The sequence below is a fragment of the Oncorhynchus mykiss genome, chromosome 2, assembly GCF_013265735.2.
Source record: "Oncorhynchus mykiss isolate Arlee chromosome 2, USDA_OmykA_1.1, whole genome shotgun sequence".
Classification (NCBI taxonomy): Eukaryota; Metazoa; Chordata; class Actinopteri; order Salmoniformes; family Salmonidae; genus Oncorhynchus; species Oncorhynchus mykiss.
In genome coordinates, this window is record NC_048566.1 from 39,348,096 (window position 1) to 39,366,407 (window position 18,312).

General features: G+C 45.9%; 1 protein-coding gene across 3 annotated transcripts; it reads right to left on the reverse strand.

Annotated features, from left to right (window-relative positions):
- Nucleotides 1-2,836: 2,836 nt before the first annotated feature.
- Nucleotides 2,837-17,777, reverse strand: LOC110489468 (prolyl 3-hydroxylase 3). 3 transcript variants are annotated; one of them, XM_021562177.2, is made up of 16 exons: nt 17,353-17,777; nt 16,930-17,114; nt 16,320-16,474; nt 15,554-15,746; nt 14,454-14,585; nt 14,116-14,258; nt 13,564-13,653; nt 11,551-11,603; nt 11,360-11,439; nt 11,023-11,150; nt 9,023-9,118; nt 8,760-8,910; nt 7,780-7,897; nt 6,064-6,139; nt 5,319-5,459; nt 2,837-4,599 (listed from the first exon to the last, which is right to left on the reverse strand). In XM_021562177.2, the coding sequence occupies exons 3-16, from the start codon at nt 16,407-16,409 to the stop codon at nt 4,420-4,422; spliced, it is 1,671 nt and encodes a 556-aa protein (XP_021417852.2). In that variant the 5' UTR covers nt 16,410-16,474; nt 16,930-17,114; nt 17,353-17,777; the 3' UTR covers nt 2,837-4,419. The 3 variants fall into 3 exon arrangements, with proteins under 3 accessions (XP_021417852.2, XP_021417848.2, XP_021417858.2); XM_021562173.2 differs by having other exon boundaries at nt 16,320-16,478; XM_021562183.2 differs by having other exon boundaries at nt 16,320-16,478; nt 17,311-17,776.
- Between the last annotated feature and the right edge of the window lie 535 nt (nt 17,778-18,312).

An 18,312-nucleotide genomic window follows, 5' to 3' on the forward strand; every position in this document is an offset into this window, starting at 1 on the left:
GTACCGTGGTTCATAGGTGTGGTCCATAATACTGTATTTACGGCACTTTTATATGTGGCACTTTTCATTGTATTGATGAGCTACATTATACTGTACAATATGCATCCAAAAGGCAATGTGCTAAAAGTGAGACACAGTAAAAAGGAGAGATACAGAAAGTGTCCAGGGAGTGAGAGAGAGAGTGAGAGGAAACAAACAGCGAGTAAGCGAGACAGGCAGAGTTTCACTACATTGCCCTTTTGACTTTCTGAACTTATCTTCACGCTGCTGACTCAGTAGCCTACGATTGTTAGCGTTTGCTTAGCAAAAAGGTTATTCCGTTCAACAAAACAATACCTTATCTCTGGTGAAATAATCATAGGTTAGTGGATAGTTAGTTGAACACTTTTTTTTGATAGTTAGTATTAACCCAGTACTTCCACCCTCTCTCGCATGGTCAAATAGGAACAGGACTTGATTGAGCGAACAGACGCTCCCCTTTTTCTGACAGCGCTGACGCTGGATTCAGGAGATAGAAAGAGAGTAGGGGAGCAAGAGTTATGGCGGGGAATGTGAGCGAACCAGCGTGGGGCAGAGAATTATAATCTGTTAAGCTTTGTGAGGGTCGTCTCTATTGGTCTCGCACATTCAGCTATGTTACACGCGTCAGCGGTGAGCCTGCAGAGCAGCTTTTGGCTGCAGCTGGGATGTGACAGCCAGGAAAGAGCACTGAGCCTTCTGTTGCTTTGTGATGCTATACAGCATAATAATAATACTACAGCCATTAGCAGCCCCCACTGTCTCTCTGTCCCAGTCTTAAACAAAGGGAAGGGGAGGATGGGGTTAAATGTCATATCGCACAGCCAGAGGAATCCGCCATCGACAAACAACCTGGGAAGACACTGAAGTGAAAGCCTACCTAATACTAAACAACCCTGTCTCGGTCAATTGTTGCGATACTTTTATCAGCCTGTCTTTGTCACCTTCAACCTATGTGCTTCTACAGTGTGACGGCACTAACCTACAAGCGTGCAACTACATGAACTAGTTAATATGACAGGATCACTCGACTTGACACTATACAAGTATCAAAAAGGGTATATTTAAACCGGCCTTACAGGAGCTAATGTTTGCTTAAATCTTAGTAGGACATACTGAAAAGGATATATGGATATTGACATGTATCTACACTAAGTGTACAAAACATTAAGAACACCTTCCTAATATTCATAAAAAAGCCTCAATTCGTCAGGGCGTGGACTCTACAAGGTGCCCGGAAGCGTTCCCCAGGGATGCTGGCCCATGTTGACTCCAATGCTTCCCACAGTTGTGTCAAGTTGGCTGGATGTCCTCCTGGTGGACCATTTTAATACACACAGGAAAGTGTTGAGCGTGAAAAACCCAGCACCGTTGCAGTTCTTCACACAAACCGGTGCGCCTGGCACCTACTACCTTGCCCCGTTCAAAGGCATTTAAATATGTTGTCTTGCCCATTCACCCTCTGAATGGCACACATACACAATCCACGTCTCAATTGTCTGAAGGCGTAAAAATCCTTCTTTATCCTGTCTCCTCCCCTTCATCGGCACTGATTGAAGTGCATTTAACGATCGACATCAATAAGGGATCATAGCTTTCACCTGGATTCACCTGGTCAGCCTGTGTCATGGAAAGAGGTTTTGTACACTTAAGTGTATATACTGTATATAATATGGATGTGTATCCTTAGTCAATTAGAGGAAACACCATATAGATACATCATTTGACACTAGATAGTGGGGTGCTTGAGATGCACGACATGGATGTACGCCTGCTCAAACACAGATTAACTGGGCCTTTAAGGGAAACAGCAGCTGGAGAGGGTAGCCTAAGGGATGGAAGCGGTTAAAACCAGGAGTCCATTAACAGGCCAGTCGACCCAATTCTGCAGCACTCGCGGATTATGACGCGGGGGGGTGAGAGAGTTAATATGGGTGGTAAACAGTGCTTGACTGACCGTGACTCAGTAATGCGAGGAGGGGGAGAAGGGTGGGAGATATAAATTGGGGAGTGTTTTAATGAGAGAGAAGATGTGAGTGTGTCCGACTGGATGTGAATTATTAAATGATTTCTAGTTGGATTATGATTCCATATTCTAAATGGGAGACGTTTCCTAAGCTTCATAAACAAATGCACTCATTTATGAGGGATTAACGGTAATCTCTCTTTCTATCCTTCCCCCCTTCTGCATACCTCTCTCTGTCTCTTTCTGCCTCTCCCTCGCTCTCCCCCCGTAAGCATCAGTTTTTAATGCATTGCAGGGCTTGGTCTATCTCCCCCTCCCTCTCTGTCTTTCCCTTTCTATGTCAGTGTTTCTGAACTGCAGGGTCTAGTCCCTGAGCAGGTGTGATATCTCTTTCTCCTTATCTGTCTACCTCTCTCCTCCCTTCCCTTCCCTTCCCTTCCCCTCCTCTACCTCTCCTCCATCTGACACTCAAACATTAACCCTCTCTTGGTTTCATGGTCTTAATCTCCACACAGTTAAAGGGCAGCCTGGCACTGAGGTAATCAGTTAATGGACTCTACGAATCCACACCTATCCCCATTATCTCAACCCCAACACTTCTCCCTCAGTCTCTCTCTCTAGTCACATGCAGTTGTTGTTTTATAACCCTTTACACTCGTGGGCATTGGCCTATATGGATAGGGCTAAATTGAAATGTTTCTTCCAGAATAAATATGAAAACCATATACATAACCCTGGTAGCAATTGAAAGGGAACATTGTGTAGATAATGGGGAAATTATTGGACCAAAGGTCAGTACGCAACAGTTCAACTGACACAAGACTGAATCGAAACACTACACTGTGGAGTTTGTGCATTTGACATTTACTGTACTTTTCGCCGCTTTTGTTGACAACGAAATCAGAAAATGATCTAGATACATTCAGTATTATGAAAAGATATTCCTGGAAAATGCTCTCCCAGCTGTGCCGTTGAGGAACTAGAGCAAGCACACTTGTGGTTGTTTGGTTTGGAAAGCAACCCTGCATCACCTGCCATCACAGAATTACTGGTGTTGTTTTTACGCAATCCAAAAACGGTCCATTGTAAAATTACAATCTGGGTCAGGTGAGCGTGATTTGAAAGCTTGTTCTGTTGCCAACCCGTTTTGTACGATCTTCCAGTGTTAGGCTTTCACAAGGCAATTCAGAGAAACAGATCGTCATTTTGGTGCGCATTGAAAGGAGTCATGAGGAGGAGCGCGTGCCACGGCACATTTTCTTAACAATAAACAAACGTAAACTCATTCTGTTCAGAACAACCCAGGGTATGACGCCATGTCATCTTCTAACTGTACATCAAACATAGTGATCATAAACGTTGACACTGTATATGACATGAGTTTTATGATTTGGAAATGTGAAGTGCACGTTTGGTCCCTATGGGTGTTTGTCTTGCTTGTATGACATCAAAGCTGTATTTATTATAACCCTCAACGTCTCATCTTTCAGAATACATTGAGTCATCGTAATTTACCGCGTTTCGCTCACTCAGTCAACAAAACATTTGCGAAGGTGGCCCAATTACCAGGTGGGATCCGGGGGCAACGTCTTGTCGTGCGCGGTGCTCAAATCCAAAACGGCGGTCAGTCAAAACCCATACAGCGCTGTGAAGCGCAAAGCCAGAGCTCTGACGTCGTGGATAGCGTTTTACGTGTAAAGGGTTAAACAGTTGATCATGCAGGATGTTTGGGGTTGATCTTTTAACCTTGGACAGGGTTGTGGATGTCAATGTATAATAGGTCATGGTTTTAACGTGCAATGTATGGCATTGACCCAATAAAGGGGATTTCTAAATTCTCTCTCTCCCACTTATACCTCTTTCCCGACAGAGGGGAGATGCCACTTCAGAAGCACCTCGGCTATGGCCTTTTCATTCCCACTCTTGCCACTCTCTCCGCCATTTTGAATACCTTTTATTCAATTTCTCTTACTTTTCTCCAGCAGGTATGTAACAATTATTACACAGCAAACACTAAGGCCTACACTGTAACACACAGCAAACACTAAGGCCTACACTGTAACACACAGCAAACACTAAGGCCTACACTGTAACACACAGCAAACACTAAGGCCTACACTGTAACACACAGCAAACACTAAGGCCTACACTGTAACACAAATGGACTGATTGTCAATGGAGGGGATGGAAAGATGCACAAAAAATACCTTCTTTCACAAATGGTCTCACAGAGAGAGAGAGGAAAAGAGGTAGCGAGAGAGCGTGGGTAGGGATTGAAAAGCCTGGTGTAAAAATAGAGAAGAGTTCATGGTCTTTTGGGAGAGGGGACTGGTGGCTGGACCGGGACGGTCCACCAAGTAGGACAGGGAGGTGAACAGGACTACCCCGTTGTTCAGCGTGGGTGGTTCAGTCTTTAAATCCATCACAGCAGCTCATCACAGCTCGTCCTTTCCCCCTGTCACCCTGCCCCTCCCTCTACTCCTCGACGACTGGCTTCCGCTTCTACCACTCCGAGCAGGGGAAGCGGTGCCCTCTCTTCCCTCCTCTTTGACTTCTCCTCCTTTCGTCACACTCTGTCCATCCGCAGCCCACAGGGCCTCGGCCTCCTCCCTCTCCTGCATGAGGCACAGAAGGTACAGTAATGTGAGGTAAAGTGAGGTTGAATGGACCTTATTCACACCACGGCCGTGATCAGACAAAATCCAGGCTAGCTGGGTAAGAAGCAGAAGTGCTCCTTTCAAATCTAGGGAAAATTGTGCCAGAACTCTCCTCAAGTTCAACCTTAACATTATAGATTATTAATAAACTGACCAACGGTCAAATCGAAGTGCCTATGTTATTTGACTGCCAACCCTAACTGCCGTAGACTTATTGTTCAAAAGCGATATCTAAACAAAAAGTGAATTAGCATAGGGAAAATAGCTTTGAGATGTCAGCGCTAGATGGGGAAAAATGAAAAAGCAACAACCATTACATTTGCATGTACGTTCTGTTTGTTTGTCTGCAGCTGATCTTGTTGCTATGTACAGTATGTTGCTATAAACAATAACCTTGCAGTCACTTTTGTAACTTCACCGCTTGTGGTAGAAGTTCACCTTAACCGCTGATCTAGGATCAGCTTCGCCTACCTAACTATTAATACAATATATTTCTTTTAAAAAAGTGGTTAGGGGCAACACTAACACTTAAAAAAAAAACTCTATAGTGTTATAGTGTTAGCCTGGTCCCTGATCTGTTTGTGCTGTCTTGCCAACTCCTATGGTCATTGTCATGCCAAACGTATCTGATTTGAGCCAGGCTTATATAGAACAACCAATCCAATAACAGTTCTCACCATATCCCTGTGGTGCTTCTCCTTGGTGAACCAGAGGGCCAGTGCACACCTGCGGCCGGCGGTCACAGCGGTCACACCATGAGGGTTGACAGGACCGGAGGAGAACCCCACCAGTAGACCACAGGTGGGCTTCACCCGGGCCTACAGACAGACAGAGAGGAAAAGAGAGAGAGAGAAGAAGAGAGAGAGGAAAAGAGAGAGAGAGGAAAAGAAAGAGCGAGAGCGAGGAAAAGAGAGAGAAAAAGAGAGAAGAAAAGAGGGGAAAAGAGAGAGGAAAAGAGCGAGAGAGGAAAAGAGAGAGAAGAGGAGAGCGAGAGAGGAAAAGAGAGAGAGAGGAAAAAGAGAGAGAGAAAAGGAGAGAGAGAGGAAAAAGAGAGAGGGAGAGGGGACAAGAGAGAGGGAGAGGGGAAAAGAGAGAGAGGAAAAGAGAGAGCGTCAGAAAGGGTAGCCTCTATAAGGGCCATGCTAGAATGGATAGAAGAGGCAATATGGTCAGAACTTACTGAGAAGTACACACAACACAAACTATTTATTCTTAATTTAGTGTTAGGGATAATATTAGGTGTACGGTTACTGAACGGGTTAAGGTTAGAATAGCATATGTTAGAAAGCTGTGCTTCCATCCCTTCTAGCATGACCAGATAGTGATGACCGGGTCACAGGGGGGGGGGGCATAGGTCAAAGGTCATGTGAAGACCAGCCAGTGTGAAGTGTTCTACTTGAGTTTTCATGTCAAGTGACTTACTGTGACAGTCTTGGCATCCCTGTCTGTGAAGAAGAGCTCCCCACCGTCAAAGTCGTCGTTCAGATAAAGCACAGCGCTGGAATGTAATCAGACATGGTTTTAGTCAGCACTTAACAAGTCTAATCAAAGTTGTCAGTTGCCATCTTTATTGCTTAGTAAACAAACCTAGTGGTACTATATAGCACACTGCCAGAGGCATGTCACATTATTTCCACACACCCCCCCTGCCTGAAATCAAGAATCTTAGATCTGGCTGTGGAATGGCACCTGTGTTCGTTTGAATGCTGTGTTTGTTTACCCTCGAATGAGGAGACCATCAAACAATGTTAGTATTAAGATGCCATGCCGTACTGGTTTGAGTTTGTTCAGGATGGGAATGTCTGTTCATGATATGTACATACACTCAACTCCGTATGTATTTGGACAGTGAAGCAATGTTTTCAAATGTGGCTTTACACTCCAGCATTTTTGGATTGGTGATCAAATGTTTCATATGAGGCGACAGTACAGAATGTCACCTTTTATTTGAGGGTATTTTCAGGCGTATCTGTTTTTCCGTTTAGAAATAAAAGCATAGTATGTATCCTGTCTCCCCATTTGAAGAAGTCATAAGTATTTGGACATACGGTGCATTCGGGAAGTTTTCAGACCCCTCGACTTTTTCCACATTTTATTACGTTACAGCCTTATTCTAAAAATCCTCATCAATCTACACACAATATATCATAATAACAAAGCAAAAACAGGTTCAAATGTTTTTTTTGCAAATGTATTAAACATAAAAAAACTTCTTTAGACTAGTAATCTGGAGCATCAGCATTTGTGGGTTCGATTACAGGCTCAAAATGGCCAAAAACAAACACTTTCTTCTGAAACTCGTCAGTCTATTCTTGTTCTGAGAAATGAAGGCTATTCCATGCGAGAAATTGCCAAGAAACTGAAGATCTCGTACAACACTGTGTACTACCCCCTTCACAGAACAGCGCAAACTGTCTCTAACCAGAATAGAAAGAGGAGTGGGAGGCCCCGGTGCACAACTGAGCAAGAGGACAAGTACATTAGAGTGTCTAGTTTGAGAAGCAGATGCCTCAAGTCCTCAATTGGCAGCTTCATTAAATAGTACCCGCAAAACATCAGTCTCAACGTCAACAGTGAAGAGGCGACTCCGGGATGCTGGCCTTCTAGGCAGAGTTGCAAAGACAAAGCCATATCTCAGACTGGCCAATAAAAATAAAATATTAAGATGGGCTAAAGAACACAGACGCTGTTCAGAGGAACTCTGCCAAGAAGGACAGCATCCCGGAGACGCCTCTTCACTGTTGACGTTGAGACTGGTGTTTTGCGGGTACTATTTAATGAAACTGCCAATTGGCGACAAAATACATAAAGTGTTTCCATTTGTAAATGGTAAAACAGATATGTATGAAAATACCCTCAAATAAAAGTTACATTCTGTACTGTCGCCTCGTATGAAACAGTTGATCTCAAATCCAAACTGCTGGAGTATAGAGACAGATTTACAATTTTAGCTTCACTGTCCAATTACATACACATGGGAGTGTATGTGGTATTATATAGCTCAACTTCCAAGTCTTGTGTGTGTTTTTTTAAGTGTAATTACATGTCTGTGCATGCATAGTTTTGCCAGTATGTGTGTGTGTGTTTTTGCGTCCTGACAGCTTGTGCGTGTGTGCGCATGAATGTGTGTGTGTGTACCTCAGGTCTCTGTGTGTAAAGGCAGGTGGTTCTCTCCAGCACTGTCTGGTCTCAGGTTCCAGTAGACAGTTGTCCACATGAACAGGGTGAGACAGGTCCAGTCTCCCCTCCTGGTCCCCTGGACAGGACACACAAAATGAGGGCCATGTTCATTAGGCACCGATAGATTCTGGGTACTAACTCCTAAACTTGGGATAGGGTTAATTATTAGGTATCCTATTGAAATATCGAGTGCTTAGGTTCAGAGGGTCTACACCAGAAGTGAATGGTTATCTGTAGGAGGAAGGTATATTGTGTGTACAATTAAGCTTAGAATGTGCTGAGTGCAGGGAAAACGATCACATGTGGCAGGCATTGATAAGGGGAGAGAGCCATGGATTAGCGATGAAGGGGGTCAGGTCACGTTAAGGGAGAAAGAAAAGTTTATGGCCCGTATCACTTACGTTTCCTGCCTAGCAATAAAGATACAATGTAGCGAGAAGGAGGAGACTCCACCCAAAGTGGGGTACATATACCACAGCTATTGTAAACATGTCTTTGTCTATTGCAGCTGTATTGACCCTCTGGGAAGAATATACTTGGTTTGAGCTTTCAGAGTGTCAGTCGAGTTTTTACTCTGAGAATTAGAACCTAACAGCACCAAGCAGAAGAAAATGGACTGAAATATAGGGACATCCTGGAGTTGTCCAATAAGAAACACTCATTTTAGTTTTCCGTTGCAAAATGTTTTAGACAATTTTCCATTGCATGCCCTAATGAACACGACCCCTGTAACACAACGGGTGACATAACACAGAGCAGATAAGACACCTGATACAAGTCAGGGGTTAGCTATTGGGTTACACTAGAAATGGGAAAAGCGTTTTGCATTGAGACCCACAAGTGTAATACATAATGGAGTCAACAGAAATGAACATGAAATATGAAGATGTGGAACTATCATTCCAAGAAATAGAGGGCATTGCTTGAGTGGACCATACCTGTGATGGCACTGCGGCACACTAGATGTGTGTAGGAGAAATGGAGCCCTGAGGGGCTCCTGAAGTAGGAGTGCAGGAGGGTTCTCACCCTCTCCCCCATCTCATGCAGAAGCTTAGCGTCTGATTGGTTCACCATGCCGTCCTGAGCCAACTGCAGAGCAGAAAAGTGTTTAACTGTTCATTAGCTATGTGGCCATGTGAGACAGAGAGATAAGACAGACAGACGGAGAGATAGATTTCATCTCCAGATCCATCGTTCTCACCTTGACAGCTCTGAGGACAGTCAGGCCCTCAAACTTCTCATGTGGAGTGTGTGGGGACCGTCGCTCCCGGTAACCATCCCCAGCGGACGCAGCAGTCTGTCAGGGACAACACAGGAAGTCATCATGGAGGATATGAGCTCATAGCCCTTTTTGAATACTTCTGTTATTGCTGATTTCCAAATCCACCCCTGGCTCATATCCCTAAGAACCATAAAGATCATGGCCTAAATTCATAAAGTGTATAATTAATATATATATATATATATATATATACTGCTCAAAAAAATAAAGGGAACACTTAAACAACACAATGTAACTCCAAGTCAATCACAATTCTGTGAAATCAAACTGTCCACTTAGGAAGCAACACTGATTGACAATAAATTTCACATGCTGTTGTGCAAATGGAATAGACAACAAGTGTAAATTATAGGCAATTAGCAAGACACCCCCAATAAAGGAGTGGTTCTGCAGGTGGGGACCTCAGACCACTTCTCAGTTTCTATCCTTCCTGGCTGATGTTTTGGTCACTTTTGAATGCTGGCGGTGCTTTCACTCTAGTGGTAGCATGAGACGGAGTCTACAACCCACACAAGTGGCTCAGGTAGTGCAGCTCATCCAGGATGGCACATTAATGCGAACTGTGGCAAGAAGGTTTGCTGTGTCTGTCAGCGTAGTGTCCAGAGCATGGAGGCGCTACCAGGAGACGTGGAGGAGGCTGTAGGAGGGCAACAACCCAGCAGCAGGACCGCTACCTCCGCCTTTGTGCAAGGAGGAGCACTAACAGAGCCCTGCAAAATGACCTCCAGCAGGCCACAAATGTGCATGTGTCTGCTCAAACGGTCAGAAACAGACTCCATGAGGGTGGTATGAGGGCCCGACGTCCACAGGTGGGGGTTGTGCTTACAGCCCAACACCATGCAGGAGGTTTGGCATTTGCCAGAGAACACCAAGATTGGCAAATTCGCCACTGGCACCCTGTGCTCTTCACAGATGAAAGCAGGTTCACACTGAGCACACGTGACAGAGTCTGAAGACGCTGTGGAGAACGTTCTGCTGCCTGCAACATCCTCCAGCATGACCGGTTTGGCGGTGGGTCAGTCATGGTGTGGGGTGGCATTTCTTTGGGGGGCCGCACAGCCCTCCATGTGCTCGCCAGAGGTAGCCTGACTGCCATTAGATACCGAGATGAGATCCTCAGACCCCTTGTGAGACCATATGCTTGTGCGGTTGGCCCTGGGTTCCTCCTAATGTAAGACAATGCTAGACCTCATGTGGCTGGAGTGTGTCAGCAGTTCCTGCAAGAGGAAGGCATTGATGCTATGGACTGGCCCGCCCGTTCCCCAGACCTGAATCCAATTGAGCAATCTGGGACATCATGTCTTGCTCCATCCACCAACGCCACGTTGCACCACAGACTGTCCAGGAGTTGGTGGATGCTTTAGTCCAGGTCTGGGAGGAGATCCCTCAGGAGACCATCCACCACCTCATCAGGAGCATGCCCAGGAGTTGTAGGGAGGTCATACAGGCACATGGAGGCCACACACACTACTGAGCCTCATTTTGACTTGTTTTAAGGACATTACATTAAAGTTGGATCAGCCTGTAGTGTGGTTTTCCACTTTAATTTTGAGTGTGACTCCAAATCCAGACCTCTATGGGTTGATACATTTGATTTCCATTGATAATTTTTGTGTGATTTTGTTGTCAGCACATTCAACTATGTAAAGAAAAAAGTATTTAATAAGAATATTTCATTCATTCAGATCTAGGATGTGTTATTTTAGTGTTCCCTTTATTTTTTTGAGCAGTGTATATACTGTATATGGCCCCTGATATGCTCGGTGTGATTTTCACTATATTGCAGGTTTAGCTACTATTTCCAATCCAATGGGAAACACCAAAGGGACAGGGCTCATTCAAATTCCATATCTCTGTTGAACTTCTCTTCCTGTGTTTGAAGGAGTCTTGTTTCCAGAGCGAATCATATGCAAGCTTACGGTAGCTAGGCGCAGTACTGTATCGCATTCCTTCTGATCTAGAACTCCGTCCAGCATGACGCGATTAGTTCCATTTAAAGAATTGTCGTCCATGCTGATGGTGACACCAACCTGAGGTACGGGACCCCCTGGGGAGGGAACAGAACGGAGGTGTGAGTGAGACACAGGAAGAGGGTCCACACACACACGCACACACACATAAACATTTAAATCAAATAAATGTTTATCAGATTAGTGTTTCCCAATCCTCAGAGACCCGAGACAATTATGTTTTTTTGTCATTACCAATCTGTCAATGAGTGCTTGTAACATGCCAAACACTAATGTTTATCCTTACCTGCATAGAATCCACTATCGTCCATCTCCACCTCTTTCTCTCCCTCCTTCATTTTCTCATTCAGCACTTCCTTGTCTGCTCTGGAAATCAAAAAGGAAATGGCTTTCAACCGCCCAATAGCACTTCAAGGCCCTTTCTCTCCACACTCCGTCCTCTTTTGCAGTAACTTTCTCCTTCACGTTTCCTCTTACCTCCATGTGTCTTTTAGAAATTCAGGAACAACCTCCTCAGGAGTCCAGAGATCCTATATGGGAGGGGAAAAAAGGAACAAACTGCTGTATCGTTCAGTTTGAAAGTAAATGTGAGTGACCATGTCACATCCTGACCTTAGTTCCTTTTTTAGGTCTCTATTTTAGTTTGGTCAGGGCGTGAGTTGGGGTGGGCATTCTATGTTTTGTGTTCTATGTTTTCTATTTCTTTGTGTTTGGTATGGTCTGGTATGGTTCCCAATCAGAGGCAGCTGGCAATTGTTGTCTCTGATTGAAAACCATACTTAAGCAGCCTGTTTTCCCACTATGGGTGTGGGTAGTTATTTTCTGTTTAGTGTGTTGTTTCACCTGACAGGACTGTTTTGTTTCTTTCATTCACTTTGTTATTTTGTTTTGTGTGTTCAGTTCTAATAAATTAACATGGACACTTACCACGCTGCATATTGGTCCGATCCTTCCTACTCCTCCTCAGACAAAGAGGAGAAGCGTTACAGAACTACCCACCACAAACGGACCAAGCAGCGTGGTAACCAGGAGCAGAGGGTTCTGGACTCCTGGACTTGGGAGGAGATATTGGACGGCAAGGGACCCTGGGCACAGGCTGGGGAATATCTCCGCCCCAAGGCAGAGCTGGAGGCAGCGAAAGCTGAGCGGCGGTGGTATAAGGTAAGGCAGCGCAACAGGCACGAGGGGCAGCCCCCAAAAATGTTTTGGGGGGGCACACAGGGAGATTGGCAAAGTCGGGTAGGAGACCTGAGCCAACTCCCCGTGCTTACCGTGGCGAGAGAGCGACCGGGAAGGCACCGTGTTATGCGGTGAAGCACACGGTGTCCCCAGTGCGCATGCATAGCCTAGTGCGCTACATCGCAGCCCCCCGCAAGTGCCATGCGAGAGTGGGCATTCAGCCAGGGCGTGTTGTGCCGGCCCAGCGTGTTTGGTCTCCGGTACGTCGTTTCGGCCCAGGGTATCTGGCGCTGCGTGCTTTGTCTCCGGGGCGCTGGGAGGGTGCAGTTCGCCCTATGCCTGCGCTCCGCCCGTGCCGGGTGAATATGGGCATTGAGCCAAAGGGAGAGGTGTGAGTGGTATGCAACAGATCTCAAGTGCTCACCCACAGCCCGGTTCAACCTGTGCCTGCACTCTGGAGGGTCCAGGCTAAAGTGGTCATCCAGTCTGGAGGAGTGGTGCCAAGGCTGCGCACCAGAGCTCCAGTGCTCCCCCACAGCCCGGTCCATCCGGTGCCTCCTCCACGCACCAGGCCTCCTGTAGGTCTCCCCAGCCTGGTGGGTCCTGTGGCAGCCCCACGCACCAGGCTGTCTCTCCGTCTCCTCCCTCCAGGTTCTCCCGCCTGTCTGACGCTTCCAGAGTCTCCCGTCAGTCAGGAGCTGCCGGAGCCGCCCGTCAGTCAGGAGCTGCCGGAGCCGCCCGTCAGTCAGGAGCTGCCGGAGCCGCCCGTCAGTCAGGAGCCCGTCAGCCCCACGCACCAGGCTGTCTTTGCGGCCGGAGTCCGCACCTTTGGGGGGGGGGGGGGGGGTACTGTCACGTCCTGACCTTAGTTCCTTTTTTAGGTCTCTATTTTAGTTTGGTCAGGGTGTGAGTTGGGGTGGGCATTCTGTTTTGTGTTTTCAGCCTGGTATGGTTCCCAATCAGAGGCAGCTGGCAATTGTTGTCTCTGATTGAAAACCATACTTAAGCAGCCTGTTTTCCCACTATGGGTGTGGGTAGTTATTTTCTGTTTAGTGTGTTGTTTCACCTGACAGGACTGTTTCGTTTCTTTCATTCACTTTGTTATTTTGTTTTGTGTGTTCAGTTCTAATAAATGAACATGGACACTTACCACGCTGCATATTGGTCCGATCCTTCCTACTCCTCCTCAGACAAAGAGGAGAAGCGTTACAGACCAAATCAGAGCCATATATAGCTTAGATATACAGTAGCTACTTTATGGCTCTGGGCCAAACCAGATCCAGTGATAATCAATAAACAACGTCATCATACCGGGTCGGTGAAATTAAAGTTGAGGTTTTCCATTCCGAAGTAGAGTAGCTTTTTCTCCTGCAGTGAGCGGCTCACATACCTGGCTATCTCCTGAGTATATAAAGACAGAGACAGAGACTTAGACTCACCTTAGAGGCTGCTCTGTGTACATAGACATGGAATCACTTGTCACTTGAATAATGTTTACATACTGTTTTACTCATTTCATATGTATATACTGGAGTCTACTGTATTCTAGTCAATGCCACTCCAACATTGCTCGCCCTAATATTTATATATTTCTTCATTCTATTATTTTACTTTTAGATTTGTGTGTATTGTTAGATACTGCTGCACTGTTGGAGCTAGGAACTAAAGCATGTATGTGACCAATATATATATAATTTTAATTAAAAGAGTGATGCCTACGGAGAACACCAATATACTGGTCTTGACAGTAGAGTAAGATACAATAATGTATCTATCAAATTTGAGGAGTGTTGTTTCTAAAATGAAACCTCCCTAGTGGGCCAGGCTAGGGGTTGTTGATTTGAGGCTGAGCACCAGTAGTACCTGGAAGGGCTTTGTCCCGTGTGCCTCAGTGTCACCTCCTAGTGTCTCTGTGTAGAGCTCTAGGTTACTGAGGGAGTCTTTGTCTGAGGGGTAGAACAGGAGGAGAGACCGCAGAGAACACACCGCTCCTCCTAGATCGCCCGCTGCGGGAAATAGGTGAGAGAGAGGGAGGGAGATGGGATTTGGTTGTTCACCAGATATGTCAACTCCTGTATGAAGCACCAGAGCCCATTTAAAAAAATCAGCTGCAGTAGAAGCAGAGTTACCATCATAATTGTCATTAGCGTCATCATGTGGTCATTACTGTAACTTCAGATATGACCGTTCCCCTGTCTAACCTTTGAACTGTGCACTGTGTAGATGCTCCAGCTGTGTGGGTAGGAGGTCCTCCTGGGCTGAAATCCTTCCGGGTCGCGTTGCCACCTGGGTCACACAGGCCTGCTGGCAGGACAGGAGGGAGAGGGAGAGTGCTGGAGGACGGGAGATAAAAGTCACATGATAAGGAGAAAGATTAGAAAAGTAGAGAATAGCATAAGAATAAAATAGTAGGACAACTACACGTAAAACTAATTACAGGCTTCCAGAGTGGCATAGTGGTCTAAGGCGCTGCATCGCAGTCCTAGCTGTGCCTCTAGAGATTCTGGGTTCGAGTCCAGGCTCTGTCGCAGCCAGCCGCGACCGGGAGACCCATGGGGGAACGCACAATTGGCCCAGCCGTCCGGGTTAAGGGAGGGTTTGGCCAGCAAGGATGTCCTTGTCCCATCACGCACTAGTGACTCCTGTGGCGGGCCGGGCACAGTGCACGCTGACACGGTAGCCAGGTATATGGTGTGGTGCGGCTGGCTTCCGGGTTAAGTGGGCATTGTGTCAAGGGTTGTGTTTGGGAGGATGCACGGCTCTCGACCTTCGTCTCTCCCGAGTCCGTACGGGAGTTGCAGCAATGAGACAGGACTGTAACTACCAATTGGATACCACGAAATTGGGGAGAAAAAGCGGTAAAAAAATATATTTTAATTAAAAAATAAGAATTACAATCTTTGCTTTGTTTTGGACCAACCCAAATATGCACTGCGTGACATTATACTGTTTACAGTCAGCTGTCTTGATAACACTCCCCCTGTAATAAGGTCTTTATAACGCTACATAACACCTTACAGACATTTTCAGCCTACTAGAGGTTCAGCCTCCTAGCAATGAATGAGTTATAGCCCTGCATAGACAACCAGATTCATGTTTTTCCTGTGACCTGTGTGGTCCAGTGGTTAGTGTCACGTGTACAGCCCAGCTTCCAATCTCAGCATGGGTTCAAATCCGACCCATGCCCTTCTGACTCACAATCTCTCCAACTTTTCAGTCCTCTTCACTGTCCTATCTCAATCAGGATATATAAAACCCTTAAAAATATACATTTTTAAACAAACAAACATGTTTTTCTCACCTGCAGCCTTCTCAAACACCCCGTCCATTCCATCCTCTCCTCTGTTCCCAGGGAGCCGCTGTGAGGCGACCTCACACTGCGCCCTACACTCATCAGTCTGTCTCAGTGTCTCGTTCACACACTCCCTCCATTTCTCCACGGCGTGCGTCCAATCAAAGGAGGCCTCAGAGGTGAGGGCGGAGTCATACAGGACCTGTGGTTAATAGAGGGATGGAGGTTATGGGTAAAGAGGAGGGAGGAATGTTAACTGGAAAGGTTGGCTATAATTGGTAAACATCAAGAACAGAGTGCGACAGAGAGGAGTCGTCGATGGCCTATACTCCCAATTGGCATAGTACGTACGGAAAGCACAAAGACATGCTGGAGACAAACAAAATAGAGCAGTGAAATGAACTGCATTTTTTTGTTTCCTGTTAGGCTTCAGTGATATCAAAAGACCAGTAAAGTTCACATGATGTGTTCTCATTTATAGTACACTCCATTAGTAACATGTTATCAGGAATGCTGTGGGTGCATGCAGAGGTTACTGTGTAAGGTTACTCAGACGTTACTGAGCCCAAAGGGCTTTTACGATTGGTTAGGTACTCAAGGTGAAACACAGAGAGGAATTTGAACCCTCAGGCCACATGTGGGAATCTTCAAAGCATATTTCTTACAACGAGATTCATGAATACTTATTTATGCATCCAATCTAGCGTTTACAGTTTTTGACAATTTCTCAGACACACACAACCCTCCCCACTCGCACTCTTTTTTTAAAAATTACCCAGTGTTTCTCTGTCTCCATCTCTCTATCCTGGAATGCGTCCTCTGTTACTCCCTCCATCCGTCTATACTTCTCAATGTTGTTCCTCATCTCCAGGTGGCTGGGGTTGGCCACGAAGAATGTGTGGGCTGCTGACGCCGCCTTTTGTACTTTCCCTAGCTGAGGAAGAAGTGAAGGGAGGAGAGGAAAAGTTGATAGAGATAGAGAATGAGGTAAAAGACGAAGAGAAGGAGGAAGAGCAGAGGAGAGGAGGGGAAAGAGAGCGAGAACGAGGTAGAAGAGGGGAACGAGGGGAGGAGGAAAAAAATAACAGGAGGATGAGGTAGACGACGAAGAAGAAAAGTTAAGTACAGATGACCTGGAGTGCATGAAGTTGTAGGGTATTGTTGCTACAGTATGTAGTAAAGTGAGCTAGCACATTACGTCATATAGGCTTTATACAAGAGTAACTAACTACCAGTAGAGTAACTAACTACCAGTGGAATAACCAATGTAATCGCTTTAGCATGCAATGATGCAGCACTTAGCACTTCAGATCTACAATTCAACTGTTAGCCACGCATATGCACAGGAACATTATGAAACAGCAGGTGAATATACTAATAGTTACATTCCAGTAGACGACCTGGAGGAAGTTATAGGGGTTCCGGGTGCTAAACTCGTACTCGATGTCGGCAGACACAGGAAGCTGTCCTGCAGGAGTGACAGCCCGTCCCAAACAGAACCGCACACACTCAGCCCGCCGCTGGACCCAGTCCACTGCCCATAGATCCCACACATTCCCTTTCTCGGTGTCTGAGGACACACGCACACACATAGATGCAACATTACTGGAATGTACCATACCAGGACTGTCTTGCACTCATGACCATAGATAGGGTCATCACTGACTCCCGGGAGATATATAGGCCCGAATGCAAGCTTATAATTGTATATATTTAATGCATGCACACAGCACACACGTGGAGACAGAAAGACATATCACACACACCCTATGAATCGACCACATACAACACAGTAAACACAAACACACCCAGTTTTGGGAGCCTGTCATGTCCCGCTGGCAGACATTCTTCATGGCACTGCCGTCGTGTCCGAAACAGAGCCTCCCGGGTCGTCATCGACTTTTCGAGCAGCTCCGCGGCTTTCTCCCACTCCTCGCTAAAGTATGCACGTACCCCGGTATAATACAAAACATCGTAAGAGGGTATGAGTCCGGACGCCGATCCTGCAGAAGCCCCGATGCCTGCAACAGGAGAGGTGAAATCGAAGAATGAGAAAAGATAGTGAATAAGAGGGATGTGCAGCGCCACGTAGACAGAGTTGTGATTTGCGAAAAGCGCCATAGCATGCCGTAGTTATTTTGGAGAAAGAGAGCGGGAGGAACAGGGCCAGACAGTGTAAAGTGGGGAAAGGCAGGAAAGACGTGCTAGGTAGTGATGAGGGGAGGAGGAGAAGGGAGTGGGATGGGTGAAGAAAAAGAGAGGCAGTACACTTGAAAGTAGATTTATTGACACAGTAAATAACAGTGTTTGGAAACACTAAAATAATGCTAAAATAATATTATAGTCTAGCTTAGTGTACATGCTTACAGTCTACACACACTCATTCATAACACTGTATAGGCTACACACAAAAAAAAAATTGTTTCCAGTCTTCATAGTCTCCTATTTTTTCATAGCAGAATTTCTTCAATCATACTATTTAGGCTATATAGGCCAAACATCAATTCTGGCAGGTCTGAACATGCAACATGTAACATGTTTACCCTGTTTGACTACAAAGTAATTTGTTCATCAGCATTAAAGGTGGCAGCTGATATGACACATCCAACCCTGTATCTTTTTCCATAGTCTATTAATTACAATGAATAGACAATTTCATTGCCTTATCTGGGGTTTGTGTGAAGTCTCTTTCCACCCACGCGGTGGCAGTAGTTCATTTGGTGCGTTAAAACCCTGACATTTTCGCCTTCTCATCGTGGAGGTGGCGA

Excerpts from the sequence above, each read along its gene's own strand:
- LOC110489468 (XM_021562173.2), bottom strand. The coding sequence starts at position 17,665 with ATGGCGCTTTTCGCAAATCACAACTCTGTCTACGTGGCGCTGCACATC. Across the intron at positions 11,151-11,359 it reads CGATAGTGGATTCTATGCAG|GGGGTCCCGTACCTCAGGTT; the intron begins GTAAGGATAAAC and ends TTCCCTCCCCAG. Across the intron at positions 7,898-8,759 it reads GTGCCGCAGTGCCATCACAG|GGGACCAGGAGGGGAGACTG; the intron begins GTATGGTCCACT and ends TGTCCTGTCCAG.